Source organism: Narcine bancroftii, chromosome 1 (genome assembly GCF_036971445.1).
Source record: "Narcine bancroftii isolate sNarBan1 chromosome 1, sNarBan1.hap1, whole genome shotgun sequence".
In the NCBI taxonomy this organism is placed as follows: domain Eukaryota; kingdom Metazoa; phylum Chordata; class Chondrichthyes; order Torpediniformes; family Narcinidae; genus Narcine; species Narcine bancroftii.
The window spans coordinates 140,414,797-140,435,946 of NC_091469.1; the positions used below are offsets into that span (position 1 = coordinate 140,414,797).

Consider the following 21,150-nt stretch of genomic DNA (forward strand, 5'->3'; position numbering starts at 1 on the left):
ACCACATTGCACCCAGCCACTCATCACGCATGATCTGCTGACTCTCCACGGTCAAAATCACCCCTCCACCATTGTTCACCAATCTCGCCCCTGGCTGTAAACCCATCGCCACCAAAAGTAGGAGATACAGTGCCAGGGGCAGGGCCTTTATTTGGGCAGAGATGCAGCAGTTACTTAATGAGGGGATCACTGAGCCCAGCACCAGCCTTTGGAGAGCAAAAGTAGTGATAATGAGGAATGGGAGATGAACAGGATGGTCAACGATTGCAATCAGACCATTAATAGGTACACACAACTAGATGCGTACCCCCTCCCTCTTATATCCGGTATGCTGAACCTAATCGTACAGTATCTTTTCTAACATCAGCATGAAATCTGCATATTATTACCTCCCTTTCCACCCAGAGGACTGCCAATACACTGGGTTTGAGGTGGATGGCTGCCTCTACCACTTCTTGCGGGTCCTCTTCCGTGTCACCAGTGGAGTCTCAGTCTTCCAGCTGGAGATGGACCACGTGGTTAGATCAGTATGAGCTGCAGGCCACATTCCTGTATCTCGACAATGTCACCATCTGCAGCCATGACCTGCAGGACCATGATGCCGATCTTCAAAAATGCCTCAAAACCACCAAGCTCGTACAATAAGGCCAAGTGCGTATTTTGCACAACCCGCCTTGCCATCCTTGGCTGAGTCATTGAGAACAGAGCCATTGTCCAGACTCTGACCGCATGCACCTACTCCTGGAACTTCCCTTTCCCCCACAGCCTTAAGGACCTAAAAAGGTCTGCAACTATGCAGACAAGGTCCACCCCCTCGACAAATCAACCTCTTACCCCTTGACGCTAGAGGCCCATGCAGCCTTCAGCGTCAAGGCAGATATTGCCAAGGCCACAATGCACACTGTGGATGAATCCATCCTGTTCCAGGCGGCAACTGATGCATCGGATTTCGCTTTGGCTGCTATCCTTAACCAGGCATGCAGAGTCGTTGCTTTCTTTTCCCATATCCTCCAGGGCCCTGAAATTCGACACTCCTCTGTTGACAAGGAGGCCCAGGTCATTGTCGAGGCAGTTTGGCACTGGAGACACTACCTGGCCAGTAAACGATTCACCCCGCTAACTGCCCAATGGGCTGGTGCGTTCATGTTCAATAATCAGTAGTGGGGTAAAATCAAGAACGACAAGATATCGAGGGGGAGAATCGAACTGTCCACCTAATATTGCAATTTTCTGTACCGGCCCTGGAAACTCAATGAGCCACCTGATTCCCTATCTTGTGGGACCTATGCCAGCACCCAGAATGACCACTTAAAGGCCCTTCACAATAATCTCTGCCACCCCAGAGTTACCAGGTTCTTCCACTTCATCAAAGCCCACAAACTGCCATACACCATTGAAGAGGTCAATGACCAAATCGTGCCAGGTCTGCGCAGAGTGCAAGCCACACTTCTACTCTCTAGGGGCCTTCCAGTCTCATGCTAGCAAGATGTCCTCCCAGAGGCACTCCACTCCATCAGGTCTCTCACACGTACTGACATGAATGCCACACCGTGTGAACATATGTTTTCTTTTCCCAGGAAATCTACAACATGGGCCACACTACCAGTGAGGCTGATGTCCCCAGGGCTAGTCGTACTCCAGAAACATGTGAGGAGCCATGTCCGACCCTCTGGTCGAAAAGGTCCGCCTCCTCTTCGCCAACCCCCAATGTGCCTATGTGGCATACCCTGATGGGCATGAAGATGCTGTCTCTGATAGGGATTTAGTGCCCTCAGGAGCCCTGGAGACCACACACTCCTCACCCCTACATACCAACGATGTACCAGGGCCATGGCACATTACCTCACCCCTAACAAAGGACAGGTTAGACTCGTCGCTGCCTACGCACCAGCCCAATGCTGACCATTGCACACAGGTGCCCCAGACTGCCCAGATCCCGGCCTTTGTGCCGCAACCTGAATTACGACAGCGAAAACCAGACCACCTGATAGACATAATTTGTAACTGTATCATCACCACTTCACCCCTCCAGACCCTTTAAATAAAAACAAGGGGTGAATGTGGTTAACCACTGTATGTCTATGTTTGTCTGTTTGGGCACACCATTGGCCGACTGTGCCATAGCTCCCTGTCTAGGGCAGAAGAGTTGAGCAGCATGGATGTGTCTTTGTTCTAAAGCTAATAAAAACTTATCAGTTTGTTCAGCTTCATTCTTTTGGAGTTATTGATGGTGCATCACACTGAAGAGTTGATTTCGTGGAACTCAATTGTAGAAGGGGCTGGTGATGTTGGTCATCCTACATTTGCCCCAGTTGGAGATCTATGCACCCCCCCCCCCCCCCTTTCACAGCTGCACAGAGGTCCCATTCTGGGCTCAACCTTTGCTACCTTCCTATCCTCACCCTTTCCTCCTCTCCTGGCCATTTGGCGGTCTTGAATGGTTCTGAAGTTTAGGGTCCGGTGGCCACTCATAAGAGCCTCATTTCATTTGCCTGCCTGCTAAAAATCCTCTCACCCCTCTGCCATGTGAGTGATTCTGGACCGTTTTCTTTTTAACCCAGCAGTATTCCTTTGTCATCAAGAGACCACCAAGGACGAGCCCAATGATGGTCAGAAAGGACCAAAACAGTGGAAATGGTGCAGTTAAAAAGCATTAAGCAAAACGGTGGAAACAGTGCAGTTAAAAAGCATTTAAGCAAAACGGTGGAAACGGTGCAGTTAAAAAGCATTAAGCAAAACGGTGCAGTTAAAAAGCACTAAGCTGAACGGTGGAAACGGTGCAGTTAAAAAGCATTAAGCAAAACGGTGGAAACGGTGCAGTTAAAAAGCATTTAAGCAAAACTGTGGAAACGGTGCAGTTAAAAAGCACTAAGCAAAACAGTGGAAACGGTGCAGTTAAAAAGCACTAAGCAAAATGGTGGAAACAGTGCAGTTAAAAAGCACTAAGCAAAACGGTGGAAACGGTGCAGTTAAAAAGCATTTAAGCAAAACTGTGGAAACGGTGCAGTTAAAAAGCACTAAGCAAAACGGTGGAAACGGTGCAGTTAAAAAGCATTTAAGCAAAACTGTGGAAACGGTGCAGTTAAAAAGCACTAAGCAAAACAGTGGAAATGGTGCAGTTAAAAAGCATTAAGCAAAACGGTGCAAACGGTGCAGTTAAAAAGCACTAAGCAAAACGGTGGAAACGGTGCAGTTAAAAAGCATTAAGCAAAACGGTGGAAACGGTGCAGTTAAAAAGCATTAAGCAAAACAGTGGAAACGGTGCAGTTAAAAAGCATTAAGCAAAACGGTGGAAACGGTGCAGTTAAAAAGCATTTAAGCAAAACTGTGGAAACGGTGCAGTTAAAAAGCACTAAGCAAAACGGTGGAAACGGTGCAGATAAAAAGCATTAAGCAAAACGGTGGAAACGGTGCAGTTAAAAAGCATTTAAGCAAAACGGTGCAGTTAAAAAGCACTAAGCAAAACTGTGGAAACGGTGCAGTTAAAAAGCACTAAGCAAAACGGTGGAAACAGTGCAGTTAAAAAGCATTTAAGCAAAACGGTGGAAACGGTGCAGTTAAAAAGCATTAAGCAAAACGGTGCAGTTAAAAAGCACTAAGCTGAACGGTGGAAACGGTGCAGTTAAAAAGCATTAAGCAAAACGGTGGAAACGGTGCAGTTAAAAAGCATTTAAGCAAAACTGTGGAAACGGTGCAGTTAAAAAGCAATAAGCAAAACGGTGGAAACGGTGCAGTTAAAAAGCATTAAGCAAAACGGTGGAAACGGTGCAGTTAAAAAGCACTAAGCAAAACTGTGGAAACGGTGCAGTTAAAAAGCACTAAGCAAAACGGTGCAGTTAAAAAGCACTAAGCTTCACTTCAACGTCTGAGCACCGCTCCCACGCCGTAGGCGGGTGCAGCAGGAAACGGGAGATTTGAGTGACGGGCTGATCAGGTTCGTTGCCATGGGGTTCCCGGGCGACGTTCCACTGCTGCTGACGCTCTGCTCGTGTTTCTGCCAAGCAGCTGCCCAGACGCCCCTTGTGCTCAACACTTGGGCCTTTGCAGACGCAGCGGAGCGAGGTGAGTGAGGCCGGCTGCAGCCCGGCAGAGAAGGAAGCGGGCGACTGACCTCGCTGCCTTTCCACGCACTGCGCCCGGGCGCTTTGTGTAGAATTGGGTGGGTGGGTGGGTGGGGGGGGGGGGGAAGGGGGAGAAGGGAGAAGGGGGGAAGGGGAGGAGAGGGAGGGGGCGGGAAAAAAGGGGGAGGCAGAGGAGGGAGGGGGCTGGAAGAAAGGGGGAAGCAGAGGAGGGAGGGGGTTGGTGGAGGAGGAGGAGGAAGGAAGGGGAGGAGAGGGAGGGGGCAGGAAGAAATGGGGAAGCAGAGGAGGGAGGAGGCTGGAAGAAAGGGGGATGCAGAGGAGGGAGGGGGAAGGGGGGGAGAGGAAGGGGGCAGGAAGAAATGGGGAAGCAGAGGAGGGAGGGGGTTGGTGGAGGAGGAGGGAGAGGGAGGGGGTTGGTGGTGGAGGAGGAGGGAAAGGGAGGGAAGAAAGGGGAAGCAGAGGAGAGAGGGGGTTGGTGGAGGAGGAGGGGAAGGAAGGGGAGGAGACGGAGGGGGCAGGAAGAAAGGGGGAAGCAGAGGAGGGAGGGGGAAGGGGAGGAGAGGGAGGGGGCAGGAAGAAAGCGGGAAGCAGAGGAGGGAGGGGGTTGGTGGAGGATGAGGGAGGGGTGAAGGGAGGAGGGGTTCCCATTCATCTTTCATTCATTCTTGGAATGTGGATGCAATGGGCCGGAATGAATCCCGTCCTATTACTCTCAAGTCAAGTTCACGTTTACTGTCACTTCCAGCGAAAAGTTTATTTTGTGTCTAACGTAAAGATGCTGGAGAAACCCAGCAGTCACACAGCAGCCATAGAAAGTTGATGTCCACTGCTTTTTACTTCCCATGGATGTTGTGTGACCTGAGGAGTTTCTCCAGCAGTTCTGTGCACTGCACTAGGTCCCAGTATTATTTTCTTCGTCTTGCCTCCTGTCCAGCAAGTCAACTTAAAAACAAAGTTATATAAGACAGAGTGCAGAGATTGTAAAGAGAGATCAGTTAGAACAAAATAAGACATTATTTTGCCATCCATGGGCTCCACCAACATCTCTGTATGCCTCGGAAAGTCAACTTTCCTTAGACAAAGGACCGGAGAATACTGTTTTGACTGGTGGTACTTGTGCAATTGGATGATTGATCATTCAGGAAGGGTAATCCAGAAGTGTACGATTCTGTGATCATTGGGGGAATGGAGGTGGGGAAGGTGAGCAAATTTTACGTTCTTGGGAGTCTATCTTGGAAGGTCTTTCATGAAGCCAACACACTAATGACATTATAAAGAGAGCACCTCAATTCCTTTATATCTTCAGGAGTTTGCGGTGGTTTGGTATAACATTGAAAACCCTGGCAAATTTTTACAGGTGTGTGGTGCATCACAGTTTAGTACGCGAAAACCAATGCCACTGAGCATAAAGCCCTGCTAAAGGTCGTGAATTCAGCCCAGAACATCACAGGCAAATCCCTACCCATCATCGAGACTATCCACAGGGAGCACTGCTGTTGGAGAGCAAAAGTAATCATCAAGGATGTGCATTACCCAGTGCACACTCTGTTCTTACTGCTACCATCAGGAAAGGTGTTCCACAAGATTCGCACCAGCAGGTTCAGGAACAGCTGCTACCTCTCTACCAACAACAAACTCAATTAGTGCCCCATTTAAGGACTCTACCTTTGCAGAGGTATTGCACAGTCAATTTGTTTACATTTTTTATTTGTTTACATGTTTACGCTGTTTACAGTTTTTTTTGTGGTAAATCTGCCTCACCTTCAGGAGAACCTCTAGGTTGTATGTGATGTATATCCTCTGACAATAAATCTGAAATCTGATGGATGGCAACTGACATACTGAAGGTCCTGTCACACCCTTGACATGTTCCCTTCTCTCTCCTCCCATTGGGGATCAGGCTCCTGATTAAACCTCAGTAGTGCTGTCATACTTCCCTTGTACAGTGCTAATTGATCTTCCTTTTCAATGTAATCTTTAAATTGTCATATGGCTGCATGAATGTTAGAGATGTATAAGGGTATTAAAGGTTACGGAGAGAAGGCGGGGACGGGGTAATGAAATTTAAGATCAGCCATGATCTCATTGAATGGTGGAGCAGGCTCGAAGGATCAAATGACCTACTCCTGCTCCTATCCTCTATGTTTCTATGACCTGCTGGTCTGTTTGCAGATGCTCTTCTTGCTGTGATAGATATTTTGTGACAAATAAACATAACGTGAAGTTCATTCGGGTGACTGGTAGAAATGGGGAGGAAATTGTGTGGTTTGGTGCATGATCAAGTCTCCTTCCCAATGTACTGTTGTGGGCATGGTCTCAGGAGGAGCGGGAACGGGATTCTGGCTTTTCAGTGCTCCTCCACGACAACCACCCAACAGAGTTGTGCATGTTTAAGTTGCCCGTAGAACTGTGCTCACAGCAGATTTTACATCGAAGATCCTTGGAAGGCCTTGCCTCAGAAGGAGGTCCACACATTCAGCAACCGAGATTCTGAGGAAGCAGATTGATGCAGGGAACTGCAGCAGAACAAAGCTGAGAAGGAAAAGCTTTGGAGAGGACCTGGCAGAGTTGGAAACCTCAGCAGCGAATGACGCTCAGGGCTTAGCGGCCAAAGTCCTCGCACTGGACCATAGGCTGATGGTAACTGGCTTCTGGGGAATCTATATCAGGTCCTGGATCCTCGAGAGGAACATGGGCAAGTAGAGGTACCGAAGGTCCTCAGGCACCGACGGCTTTCTAAGATTTCGAGGCAGGGAATCAGGGGTCGAGGAGTTGTGACTGGACTCACCCTCAATGGTCATGTGACTAGAAGTTATGGGGATGCAAGAGGAAGCATTGGCATTAGTGGAATCAGCAGGATCTCGGGACGTTCAATATCTCTGAAGGGGCTCCCCTTTGCTTCTTGTTCTTATCTGGATAATGGCGCTGAATTACAACCACTTTGTATATGAATGCGTTAAAATGCAGATTCCACAAGAAGTTTGTGAAGATGTTGTTGACATTCTTTGAGTGTCTCCACGGAAAACACACACTTAGCCAAGGTCTCGGTGCATTAATATAAAGTTCAGTTTTGAATTTTCTTTGTCCTGCGAAGATGGGGTGGGGGGTGGAATTTGAAATAGACCAAAAACTTTTATTGACTGTTTCCAATATCGTTTCAAGCATCATTTAGTCATATAACAAAGTTGTAATAATGTAGTAACCCATATAAGCTTTATAAAGCTTGGAAAAATTCAATTCAACTTTGGTATGAAACTTTTTTGAATGAGTCATAAATGATATTTCAGTCTCTCCAGGCGACAGTATACCTTTATAGAGTAAACAAGAAATAATTTTGTGTAAATAACAAGTGGAATCTTGCTCTTGAAGAGGGAGAAGAGAATAGTTGGGATGAAATAGGCCTTTTAATATGTTGTGAAAGACAAAAGTCTGTCGACACTATGATTGCAGTAAATATACAAAGTTGCTGGAGAAACTCAGTAGATCCCTCAGCAAAGGACACAAATATATAAAAAAACAATGTTTTGGGCTTGAGCCCTTAATCAAAGTATGAGCAAAAAGCAGGCAGGCACCTGAATAAAAAGGATAGAGGGAGGAGGGAAGAAGGGGCAAAGTGCCTCCTCTGGATGCTGCAGGACCTGCTGACTTTCTTCACCAATTTTACATATTTAATAGGTTGGCTGCTTTTCTGAGACAGTGGGATATGAAGAGGTGGGAGAGGGGAGTTTTGTGATATCTAAATTCACATCTCTCTACAGTTTCTTGCAGTCTTGGAGCATATCCTGTAACACACAAGGGTGCACCCTGACAGGATACTTTTGACAGTGTGTCTGTAACAGTGGCTGAAGATTGCAGGGAGCACGCCGAATTTCATTAGAAAATAGAGGTGGTGGTGTGCTTTCCTGGCTGTTGTGTTAGTATTGTTGGACCAGGGCAGGTTGTTAGAGACCTTTCCCACAAAAATAGTAAAACTGTCCACCTTGGAACCATAGAACACTACAGGACAGTAAAGATCTTTCGGCCCATCTAGTTCATGTCAAACTATAATTCTGCCTAATCCCATTGACTTGCACACAGTTCATAGCCCTCCAAATCCTTCCTTCCAACATTTTTCTTAAATGCCAAAATCCAGCCTGCATTCACTACTTCAGATGGCAGCTCGCTCCACACTCTCTGCATTAAGAAATTTTCCACTAATGTTTCTTTTAAATATCTTGCCTTTCTCACTTAGCCCATGTCCTCTAACCTCGTTGGAAAAAAAAACTTGTTTGCATTTACCCTTCAAATCTTTTCTATGCTCCACTGAATAAAACTCTAACCTCTTTAACCTTTTTAAAGAAACTTTTTAACTCGATTCCTCATGTCCCAGCAACATCCTAGTCAAATGACTCTGCACTCTTTCAATCTTATTGATATCTTTCCTGCAGTTAGTTGACCAAAGCTGCACACAACACTCCAAATTTGGCCTCACCCATGTCCTATACAACTTTACCACAATATCCAAAACCCTGTACTCAATACTTTGATTTATGAAGGCCAATGTGCCAAAAGCTTAATTATGTCATTCCTGTGGAAGCGGTAGCTCCGGCCCTCTTCCAGAAGTTGCTGAGTTCCCCAACCAAGTGAAGTGCTAGTGGTGTTATCGTAGCAATCTCTTGAAGTTGGATTGACTGAAGTTCCTGCTGTGAAGAACGCGGCCATGGGGCGCTTTCCTTGTTGGAAGTGAATAGTTCACCTTGCACTAGCTTCACGTTCGTCAGGAGTGAAATGTGGACTACTGATCTAAAATCTTGCGGCAGATTATATTAACGCCACTTTACAGTTGTATGTTCCAGATCCGGAATGCCAGAGAAGTTTGTATACTTCAATTAAATCATTTTTTTTTTAAGCCCAGAGAATGGAGACATTTCCTGCATTGTCCCAAATCCAAAGTAACTGCAGATGTTGACACGACTGTCTAAAGTGGTTTCAATGAGCTACCGGCAACCATTATGTCAACCTTCTACAGGAGTGCAATTGAGAGCGACCTGGCTATCTGCATCACCGTGTGGTACAGTTGCTGCAGAAACATGCGTCGAGGTCAATCCACAGGACCAAAAGAGTGGCAGAGAGGTCCATAGGAGTCTCCTTCCCCCCTCCCCCCCCCCCCCCCACCACTCTCATCCTTCCCCCAACCCTTCCTCGATGTGATCTATTAGGATCATTGTCTGAAGAGGGCATGCAAAATCATTGAGGATCCCTTCCACCCCACACACAGCATCTTTCAGTTGCTCTTGTTGGGAAAGAGATGAAGGACTATCAGAGCTAGCACCACCAGGCTGAGGAACAGCTCATTCCCACAGGCAATGAGAATGCTGAACAACCAAAGGGTCGGCTCACACTAACTATCTGAGACTCATATTCACAAAACAATATTTATTTGTATATGCATATATGAATACTTGTCCTGTATATATATATATATATTGTTTGTATCTGTTGTATGTCTGCATGTTTTGCACTGATGACAAGAGAACACTGTTTTGTCATGTACGTGTAATTAGATGACAATAAACCGTTACTTTTATTTTCTCATTGGATGACTGTCAGGTTGAGTTTATTTATAACCATATAACCACTTACAGCACAGAACAGGCCAGTTCGGCCCTACTAGTCCATGCCATAGCAAATCCCCACCTTCCTAGTCCCACTGACCAGCACCCGGTCCATTCCCCTCTAGTCCCCTCCTATCCATGTAACGATCCAGTCTTTCCTTAAATGTAACCAATGATCCCGCCTCGACCACGTCTGCCGGAAGCTCATTCCACATCCCCACCACCCTCTGCGTAAAGAAATTTCTCCTCATGTTCCCCTTATAATTTTCCCCCTTCATTCTTAAACCATGTCCTCTAGTTTGAATCTCCCCCCTTCTTAATTGAAAAAGCCTATCCACATTTACTCTGTCTGTCCCTTTTAAAATCTTAAACACCTCTATCAAGTCCCCTCTCAATCTTCTACGCTCCAGAGAAAAAAGCCCCAGTCTGCACAACCTTTCCCTGTAACCCAGACCCTGAAATCCTGTCAACGTTCTCGTGAACCTTCTCTGCACTCTCTCTATTTTTTTTACATCTTTCCTATAATTTGGTGACCAAAACTGTACACAGTACTCCAAATTTGGCCTCAATATAAATATAAATGTGCAAAGATACAAACCAAGCAGTGAAAAGTTTAATTTCCTGCGTTCTACTTATCTGGGAATAATTTGTATGTGCATTTCATTTAGCATGGCTCACTCTTAATTCTGGAGGCTCGGTGTTGGATGCTGTAGAACAAGGATGCAGACAGTGCGAAGTTCAACAGTGCGATGGCACAGTGGGATATGGAGGAAGTCCAGATGAATGTGGAGAAACAACATTGGATGCAATGATTATGAATGGGTAAGAATCTTGCCAAATGTAAAATCTGTCTATTTATAAATGAACTTCCATTGCTGATGTGCAGTGGATTAGAGTTTAGTTTGTTAGCAGCGAAGTTAGCATGGATGTCAGTGCAGTGCCATTACCTGGGGTCAAATCTGGCACTATCTGTAAGGAGTTTGTACATTCTCCCAGTGTCTACCTGAGTTTCCTTCCACCCTCTAAAAATGTTTCTAGGTAAATTGGTGTATTTGGGTTCCATGGGCTGGGAATGCCTGTTGTCTAAATTTAACAAATATTATTGTCACATGTTCCAAGATGCAGTTTTGCATGCTACCCAGGCATCACCAAGAATCTATTCTCTTGTGCCATTTTACAGTTAAAATTTATAGTAAGCATGGCAAAAGCAAATTAACAAGTTTAATCATTACATTTTTAGTATTTTAACACAAACAGGCAATTCATATTTATTCCCAGCAGCTTTTTGCCATTCCAAGAGCCTCTCGGTTCTCTGCAGCTGTGGATGGGAATCTGGCACCCACAGCCACTCTGCATTATCAGTCATACTCCTGGTAAAAGCAGCCTCTGCCCACAGTAACTGCCCTAGATTACATTGCTTGTGACGGCAGAACTTTGTAGCAACACCAAAGGCAAATAACCCATGTGAAACACAAAGCAAAATGTTAACATCTATAATTCAATCTTCATTAAAAAAAAAAGTTGGTTCAAAAACCAAGAAAAGTTCCGGAGGTTGTAAATTTCATATAGAACATTCTGAATGGGTTAGGCAGCATCTGGGGATGTACTCTCTCCTAGTCGTTAGCACCACGCTATTATAGCATCATTGACTTGTGGAGGGAGAAGGTGAAAGGATTGACCGATGGGATTGACACCAAGAGAAAGGATCGACTGATGGGATTGACACCAAGAGAAAGGATCGACTGATGGGATTGACACCAAGAGAAACAAAACTACACAGATTGTGAGGGTGCCAGCTGTGTGAGGTTAGTGAAAGCTTGTTCAATGCAACTGATCTGTCTGGAGTCTGTGCACTCGAGAAGATGAATGAGGACAGGAGAGAGAAGATAAAAAGTGTTGGTATAGTGTGAAAGGGAACAAAGCAGTAGCTTGAAACCTAAAATTAAAAAGAATTCTGGAATTCAGCAATTCGGGTGGAAATTACGAAGAGAGAAAATAATAATTAATGGTCTCGATTATTGATCTTGCACCAAGTGGATTTCAAGGTATTTGTATGTTGTGGTACAAATGGACAACATTACTTTTTTTTCCACTCTGAACTTGGTGACATTTATTCTATGATGTATTAATATTTTGTTGCATCCTCCAATTGTAAACAGGGAAACGGGTCCTGTGGCCCAACAATCTTCATGCCAACCAAGTTTTGAGCTTTATTGAGCCACTATCCCACCAATCTTTCCTGTCCATGAACTCTGCTCTGTGAATTTGTACCTGTTACGACCTTGACCCACAGCTTAATTCTAACTTAACCCCACTTTACTCAAATGTATATATTTTTGTGTGTGGGTGTGTATCAGGTCCCAAGACTATTGCAGTTCAGGCATGATTGTAAAAAGAATAAATTTTTAGTCAGTTTTGTGTTGAAACTCGTATTCTTTAAATTGTTGCTGAAAATTAATTATAGAGTAGGTGTGAGGCATCAGACTTCTCAAAACTCACAAAATTCTTGTAGAGTTGTTTTCAGAGAATCATTTCTTCATACAAATGATTTCCCTCTCTTGCATGGAGGTTACAGTACTTGTGTTTTCTTCCATGATGATTTCACATACTCCGACAAGGGTTACTTGAAGTGGCCATGAAAAAATGGACACAATGTCTTCTTTTCAAAGAGACAAATGAAGTGGCTCTTCCTTACCACTGATTTTGTGCATCACCTGTGGTCAAGAGAATACAACAAGAACAATACCTCTCTAACCAGAGGCTACTCCATTTCTGACTTGAGATGTTTGTTGGTACAATATTAAAATCTAGAAGTGTCTTTAATCACATGACATGGCATCATTGCTGTCTTTGAAGATTTTTTTCTCTTCCAAAGGTATGGTTTTGAATTGTCTGCTGAAGCCACAAGCAAAAAAGCAGCTTGTTTGAATAGATGCTTCTGAGTTTCCATTCTAATAATATAGGTAAACAAGCAGATGTCCTCCTTGAGCATACCCCATTGTCCTAGATATTTCAGTGAACAATCCCTTCTGGTTTTATTGCCCTGTTTACCAAACTTTGCATCACCGAAACTGACTTGTCTCTGAGTGTGCCCCTATCAAGCCCACAATTCCTTTACAAAGAAATATATATTTTACAACTAAAGATTAATAACAAAACAATTCTGTCACAGTACCATTGTATGAATGTCCGAGGTGACTTGATAGACTGCTCACTGAAGAACCCTTCTCACTCTACCAGGTGTAAACTTCCAACTTTTCCAAATGTCTTTTAATTTCTACCACCTCTACTGGCACATTGTTCCAATCACCCACTGCGCACGGTGAGGAAAACTTGCCCCTCAAGGTCCTCTTAAAATCTTTCCGCTTTCACCTTCAACCTGTGTCCTTCACATTTACATTCCCCTCTACCTGTGACCCTCCACCTTATCCATGCCCTTCATTATTTTAGAATCCTCTACAGCAGCCATTCTCAACCTTTTTTTTGGCTATAGACTCCTTAGACTGCTTAAAGTTTATGGGCCCCCTTCCTTGTGAAGCAGTCAAGTTTAGTTGGTTTCTTCCACAATTCTGTCCTACTGATCATTAAATTAAATTTTATTTATATTTTTAAATTTGTCAACTTTCAACGTACAACCATTTCAGCCCATTAGCCCGTGCTACCCAATTACACCTATTTGACCTATGGCCCTCGTTATGTTTTTTTTTGAAGGGTGGCAAAAAACCAGAGCCCCAGGAGGAAACCCACACTAACATGGGGAGAACGAACATAATCCTTACAGACGGTTCAGGATTCGAAGCCCGTTCCAGATCGCTGACGCTGTAATAGTGTTGCGCCAACCGATACACTAACCCTGTCACCCCAATACTAACTGTGCCACCCCGTATAAAATATTTTATGATTTCAGTCCGTGGTCCCCCCCCTTAAATGTGCTGTGGTCCCCCAAGGGTCCTCACAGCCTCTGTTGAGAATGGCAGCTCTAGATGTTCACCCTTCAGTCTTCTTCGACCTCTATCCAGTATCTCCTTGCAAACTTTAGTCCCAGCAACATTCACGTGAATCTCTTCTGTACGCTCTGTAACTTCATCTCATCCTTCCTATAGTATGGCCACAAGTCGTCCAGGTGGAGGCCCACCAATGCAGTAAAAACACAGCAGACACAAACATGAAAATCCAGGTCAGATAGTTGCATTTAAAAATCAATCGGGCGGTTCATCATTGTGTATAATATATTTCAAAACTCTCTAGAAATACAATTGAGGTTGGAGCAGTTGGAGGCCTTCGAAGGATTAAAAGTGCTATCAGTGTTGCTCGAGCGGTGATGGAACACAGTGATCACACGTTACTGGTGGGGGAATCAGGTAAACCCTTGTCTTCATTGAGCTTTGAAACATAAAAATCATTTGCATTATTGTAGGATCTTTTGCTACCTTGGAACACCTAGATTTATACAGCAATATAAAAAAATGTAATAAAACATTACTTTTTAAAAAAATGTTTACATTTAGGCATACAGCACAGTAACAGGCCCTTTCGGCCCATGAGCTGTGTCACCCAAATGACCAACAAATATCATACGTTTTGAAGGGTGGGAGGAAACTGGAGCACCCGGATGAAACCCACAGGGCGAACATTTTAACTCCTTGTAGACAGCACCTGATTTGAACCCTGGTTGCTGGTACAAAAACAGTATTGCGCTAACTGCAACACAAACCGTGTCACCCGTAACCACTGTGCTTGCCATGTAAGAAAGATGAAAAATATATAATTTGCTTTATTGAGGCTTTTTGTTGCCTGAGGACTCTCCAATTCCAACAGCAAAATATAAATACAATGTAATAAAGAAGATCCTTGATGTAAGAGATGTTAACGACAAATGAAAATGCAAACACAAAATGCAGAAAACACTCAGAAGTTTGGGTAACATCTGTGGTAGGAGAAACCTTTAACCTTCTTATGAAGGGTCTTCAACACGGGATATTAACTCTTCCATGATCTTCTATTTTTATTGCCTTTCAATGTGATGACATTGGTACGAGGTTGACCTTTTTGGTAAGAAGTCCCTGTTCTCTCTTATTTTCAGAAATACAATGTTTAAAATAAAACACTTTGTTTGTTTCAGCTAGGGCAGCACAAGGCATCAGTTTTACATTGAATTTAAAATACCTCACGACCATCTATGTAGTACAGGTGGTACTGCTTTAATCCAGCGACGTTGGGACCTGGCCATTGCTGGACCACAGAAAATGCCAGAAAACAGAAATTCACCCCTAAGGGAACTCCCTATGTAAACATATCAAAGGTAGAATAAAGCTTAAAACAGGAAATAATACTGCACGATTGGCGTAGCAGTTAGCGTAATGCCTTTACAGCACATGCAGTCGGATGTTAGTACAAATTTCTCACAGAGAGCACGGGACTTGAACCTCGGCCCTGATCGCTGGCGCTGTAAAGGCAGCATGGGACTCGAACCCCCGGCCCTGATCGCTGGCGCTGTAAAGACAGCACGGGACTCGAACCCAGTTCCTGATCACTGGCACTATAAAGATTGAATCTGCCATGATCAGCCCAAGGTTTGAGTCCAATGCTGTCTGTAAGGAGTTTGTATTAATGCTGATAGATTCAAACGTGCTGAACCACTGGAGTTGCTGGACCACGGAGCACTGGATAAGAGGGGTACAACCTGTAGTCCCTGTGTATTGTACTGGACTGCATGCCTTGGTAGTGTTAAACATAGAAACATAGACATAGAAACATAGAAGATAGGAGCAGGAGTAGGTCATTCGACCCTTCGAGCCTGCTCCGCCATTCAACGAGATCATGGCTAATCTTAAAGTTCAGTACCCCGTCCCCGCCTTCTCTCCGTAACCTTTAATACCCTTATACTGAAGAAATAGATCTAATTCCCTCTTAAATATATTTAATGAACCTGCCTCTACTGCCCTCTGTGGCAATGAATTCCACAGATTCACCACCCTCTGGGTAAAGAAATTCCTCCTCATCTCAGTCCTTAATGGTTTGCCTATTATCCTCAAACCATGGCCCCGGGTTCGGGATTTTCCCACCATTGGAAACATCCCGTCTGCATCCGTTCTGTCCAGTCCTGCCAGAATTTTATAGGTCTCTATGAGATCCCCTCTCAATCTTCTAAACTCCAGCGAGTACAATCCCAATTTGCGCAATCTTTCCTCAAAAGTCATTCCTGCCATTCCAGGTATCAGCCTGGTGAATCGCCTCTGCACTCCCTCCATGGCAAGAACATCCTTCCTTAGATAAGGTGACCAAAACTGCACACAATACTCCAGGTGGGGTCTCACCAAGGCCCTGTACAGCTGCAGTAAGGTATCCTTGTTCCTATACTCAAACCCTCTTGATATGAAGGCCAACATACCATTTGCCTTTTTAACTGCCTGCTGTACCTGCATGCTCGCCTTCAGAGACTGATGTACAAGTACCCCTAGGTCTCTCTGCACTTCCCCATCTCTTAATCTATTGCCATTCAAATAGTAATCTGCCCTCCGGTTTGTATTACCAAAGTGGATAACCTCACATTTATCCACATTGTAGTGCATTTGCCATGTATCTGCCCAGTCCCTCAATTTATCCAAATCACACTGGAGCTTCCTGACCCCCTCTTCCATGCACACAACCCCTCCTAGCTTACTGTCATCTGCAAATTTGGAGATATTACATCCAATCCCCTCATCCAGATCATTAATGTAAATTGTGAACAGCTGGGGTCCCAGTACAGATCCCTGTGGTACCCCACTGGTCACCGCCTGCCACTCAGAAAATGAGCCATTTATCCCAACTCTGTCTTCTACCTGCCAGCCAGTTCTCAATCCACATCAATACTTTGCCCCCAATCCCATGAGACCCCAATCCCATGGATCATGACTCTACCCAAAAAGCTGACTGACATTGATCTGGTGCTCAACTGAGTTTTGATGACAAACATTGAAAATCAGTTAACTAAGACTTTTAACATGGAATACAGAATAGTAAAAAGCACCCGAACAGGCCTTTCAACTGAAGATGTCTGCATTGAATGTGATGCCAAATTTAACCAAAGCTCTGCTGCTTGTACATGATACATGTCCCTCTATTCCCTGCATGTTCATCTATTTTTTTTTTGCAAGATTCAAACAGGAAAAAAATATGCTTAAGTAAAAACAATTGATTCGACTAAAATAACGAGCATCTACAGTTTATTTTACATTTTTTTTATTTGAGCAACTGAATATGTTGAAACGGTGCTTCATGCTGTTTTAAATTCCCATGTTCATTTTGTTCTGCTGACAAGGTGCAGAAATAATACAGCGACTGGTTCAAAATCAATGAACAAATTATCCTAGTGAATAGGAAAATAACATTTGGAATAATGCACTAGACGTAATATCTTGGAAATACTTTATTATAAATGGTAAGATACTTCCAGATTATTATTTATATGTGACAGCCTTAATCATGTATATTTAATTTAGGGAGGAGTTGTTAACAAATATCCTGGTTATTAAGTTAGGAGTTGGTGTATTTCCAGCACGTTCTGTCTACTTTCATTTTTAGTTTCTCCAGGTTTTTTAATTTATTTCCAATAAAAAATTGACAAGTTTTAGTATTTCTGTGGATTTTTTTTTCAAATGAGAAGTATTATAGGTAGAGTATAAATGAGCTCTTTTGGGTCCATAACTTTTACTATATCGTGCATGTGCTTAAGAATTTTCTCTTGTAATAGCATCGAGCCAGTGTTCTCATGTATTACAGGTACACAATCCTTCATCCAGAACCCTTGAGGGACAGTGTGTTCCGAATTTCGGATTTTTCCGGATTTCGGAAAGCCAGATTTAAACCCACCTGAATTGTGCTGCGGTATCCACTCCCACTCCCTTACAGTCACACTGCCATCTCCCCTCCCCCCCCCCCCGCCCACCCAACTCGCGCTGCTGGTCTCTCCCCCTCGCCCACCCGACTTGCGCTGCCGGTCTCCCGCCCGACTCGCACTTCAGGTTTCTCGCCCACCTGACTCACGCTGCCATCTCTTTGCCCATTTGCCGGATTTTGAAGCTTTCTGGATTTTAGATGTCCGAATAAAGGATTGTGTTCCTGTACTCAGATGGATGGCATGTACATCAACTTCTCCAGTTTCCATAAACCCCCCTGGCCTTCTTTTTCCTGTTGCCTTTCTCCTATCTCTCTTTCTCCCCTATTTTTCCACTTTCTTCTCCATCTCCTTTCACAGTCCCAAAATAATTTCTAACCTCTCCTCATCATACCCAATTATACCTTTTGTTGGTTTGGACTCCTCCCCTGGCTCATTTTCAGACTCTTTATTTTGACCCCTTCCTGTCCTTTGCTTATTCCTTGAAGAAGGGCTCAGGCCTGAAACTTCGGTAATAAATCTATATCTCCTATGGACACTGCGAGACTGGCTGAGTTCCCCCAGCATTTCTGTGTGTTTTCTACTGCAATCACAGCCTCTGCAGACTTTCGTGTTTAACTCAGCAATAAAAAAACATAATAGTTATTTTTAAGAGTCCTAATTTTAAAATGTTGGGGCAATGTTCTTGGAGAATAAATTTCATGCCGAGATGTTGACAGTAACATAGTTGGCAAACAGCCCATTTTGATGCAGTGCCTTGATCTGGCTGGTTGTGTTCAGCGAGATGTATTTTTTTGAAGCTAAATTGTAGCTGTGACTGTAGTCAAGGACCACAACATCGGTTAATGATGAGTGTTTCTTAAAATTAGACAAAACCAAGGTTTTAATTTAAAAAAAAAATCTAGTCAAGTTTGCAAAGTTTTTTTGCAAAGATAGAACAAAATGTAGTATATTAAAGTTTGCTGATGTCATTAAATTAAGTGGAAAAGCAAATTGTGCAGAGAAAATGTAGAGTCTGCAGAGAGATCTAGATAGGTGAAGTGAGTGAGCAAGGGCATGGCAGATGAAGTACAATGCTGGTACATGTGAGGTTATTCACTTTGTAAGGAAAAATGGAAGATCAGATAATTATTCAAAGGGCAAGTGAGTTTCAGCTTGCAGCTGTGCAGGACTTGTGTGTGCTTGTGCATGAATTTGCAAATGATTGGTTTGCAGGTGCAGCAGGGTATCAAGAAGGCAAATGGGCTTTCATTGCTAGAGGGATTAAATTTAGAAGCAGGGAGGTTATGCTGTAGCTGTATCAGGTTCTGCTGAGGCCACATCTGGAGTATTGTACGCATTTCTGATTTCCCCTACTTGAGGAAGGAGGGTACGAGATTTGGAGGTAGCGCAGGGGAGATTGACCAGGTTGATTCCAGAGAAGAGGGGTTTGAGGAGAGATTGGGACTGTACTCGCTGGAATTTAGAAGAATGAGAGGGGATCTTGTAGAAATGTATAAAAGGCATAGATAAGATAGAGGGGGTTAATTGTTTCCATTTTTGGGAGAGACTAGAACTAGGGGACATAGCCTCAAGATTCAGGGTACTAGATTTAAGATGGAGATGAGGAGGAACTGCTTTTCCCAGAGGATGGTGAATCTATAGAATTTGCTGCCCATTGAGGCAGTGGAGGCGTCCTCAGTAAAGATATTTCAGGCAATGTTGGATAGATTTTTACATTGTAGGGGAATTAAGGGATATAGAGAAAAGGTGGAGGTGAGCCTATCATCAGATCAGCCATGCTCTCATTGAATGGCAGAGTGGAATCAACAGGCCGGATGGCCGACTCCCGCTTCTATTGATTAAATGGTGTAATCATAATTTCTGTAAATGTTGGGTTGTCTTGCCTTATAAAAATAAGTGCTTGTAGAGATAGATTATAAAGTTCTGATGACTTCTGCATACTCTCCATGATATGGAGTGAATCTTGAAGTCTCCATCTTTGAATTAATTTCCTCAGTGGTTATCTTGTCAGGAGGAGCTTTCAAACAAGTAATGGGCCATTTTGGAGCAGCGAGTGTAAATGTTCCATCGTTGTTCAATTCTAAACTCCAGTCCCATCTGTGTGGAACTTGCACGTTCCCTTGGTGACCGCATGGATATCTGCCGATGCTCCAGTGTCCTCCCATATTCCAAAGGCATGCAGGTTTGCAGGTTAACTGGAATCTGAGGGGAGCTGATTGGTGTGTGGCCAAAATGAAATCAAGATTAGGGTGACTGATTATGTACCGAAACTAGTAAGGCAAGACCAAACTGGAAAAAAAAGACGAGCAGCTGATAATGTTTGTAAACTTATTAATTTAATACATGCAGCACAAATAAATAAAATGCCAACGGTAGCTGTTATGTTGGATACAGAGAAAGCCTTCGATAGGGTAGAGTGGAACTATTTGTTTAAAGTGTTACAGAAATTTAAACTACCGGAAAAATTTACTAACTGCTTTAGAGCATTATATAATGGACCGTTAATAAAGGTAGTAATATATGGATATGTATCAGATCACTTTAAATTAATTAGGTCAACAAGACAGGGATGCCCATCATCCCCTTCACTGTTTGATTTGGTTATTGAACCACTAGCCAAGTTGATAAGGAAGGAAGCTATGATAAAAGGAATAAAAATAAAAGAGAAAGAATATAAAATCAGCCTATTTGCAGATGACATCGTAGTATATTTAACAGAAGCAGATAAGTCAATTAAAAAAACTACATATGAAACTGAAAGAATATGGAGAGATATCAGGGTACAAGATTAACACCAATAAAAGTGAAGTGATGCCAATGAACAAAGTTGATTATTCAGAATTTTTAAAAATACCCTTTTCAAATGGCAATCACAGGCGATACATTACCTTGGTATCAAAATAGATAAAAACCTAAAACATTTATACAAATTAAATTATGAACCATTCATTAAAAAAATACAGGAAGATCTGGAGAATTGGATAGAACTACCATTAACTTTAATAGGAAGAGTAAACTGTATTAAGATGAATGTGTTCCCACAAGTGCAATATCTATTCCAAACATTAACCATCCCCCTGACAGAATTTTTTTGCAAAACTGAAGAAAATATTAAGGAAATTTTTATGGAAAGGTAAGAAATCAAGAATTGTACTATAAAAATTAACATGGAGTTACAAACAAGGATGGTTACAGCTACCAAACTTCAAAAATTATTATAGGGTGGCACAATTAAGGTACTTATCATATTTTTATCAGAAAGGAGAAAAACCGGACTGGACTAAGATAGAATTAGACAAATTGGAAGAAAATATCCCAGAACACATACTTTATAAATGGGATGAAAAATTGGTGCAATATAACAATTCACCAGTACTACTTCAGATTCTTAGATAATGGAAAAAAATACACCTGGAAGAAAACAAGATAAATTCTCAAATACCAAAAATGATATTAACACAAAACCCATTAATCCCCTTTACAATAGACAATTTATTTTTCAAGGAATGGGATAGAAAAGGAATCAAGAAAATAGAAGATTGCTTTTTGGGAAATAATTTATTAATATTTGAGCAATTCAATAATAAATATG

General features: G+C 43.1%; 1 protein-coding gene across 2 annotated transcripts in view; it reads left to right on the forward strand.

Moving 5' to 3' along the window:
• Window positions 1–3,886: 3,886 nt before the first annotated feature.
• Window positions 3,887–21,150, forward strand: part of LOC138764609 (N(4)-(beta-N-acetylglucosaminyl)-L-asparaginase-like) — a 44,635-nt gene continuing 27,371 nt past the window's right edge. For both annotated transcript variants that reach the window (XM_069940737.1, XM_069940745.1), the window contains exons 1-3: window positions 3,887–4,062; window positions 10,345–10,498; window positions 13,925–14,037. In XM_069940737.1, coding sequence (XP_069796838.1) covers window positions 3,945–4,062; window positions 10,345–10,498; window positions 13,925–14,037 — 385 coding nt within the window. In that variant the 5' untranslated portion in view covers window positions 3,887–3,944. The remainder of the gene's footprint in view (window positions 4,063–10,344; window positions 10,499–13,924; window positions 14,038–21,150) is intronic.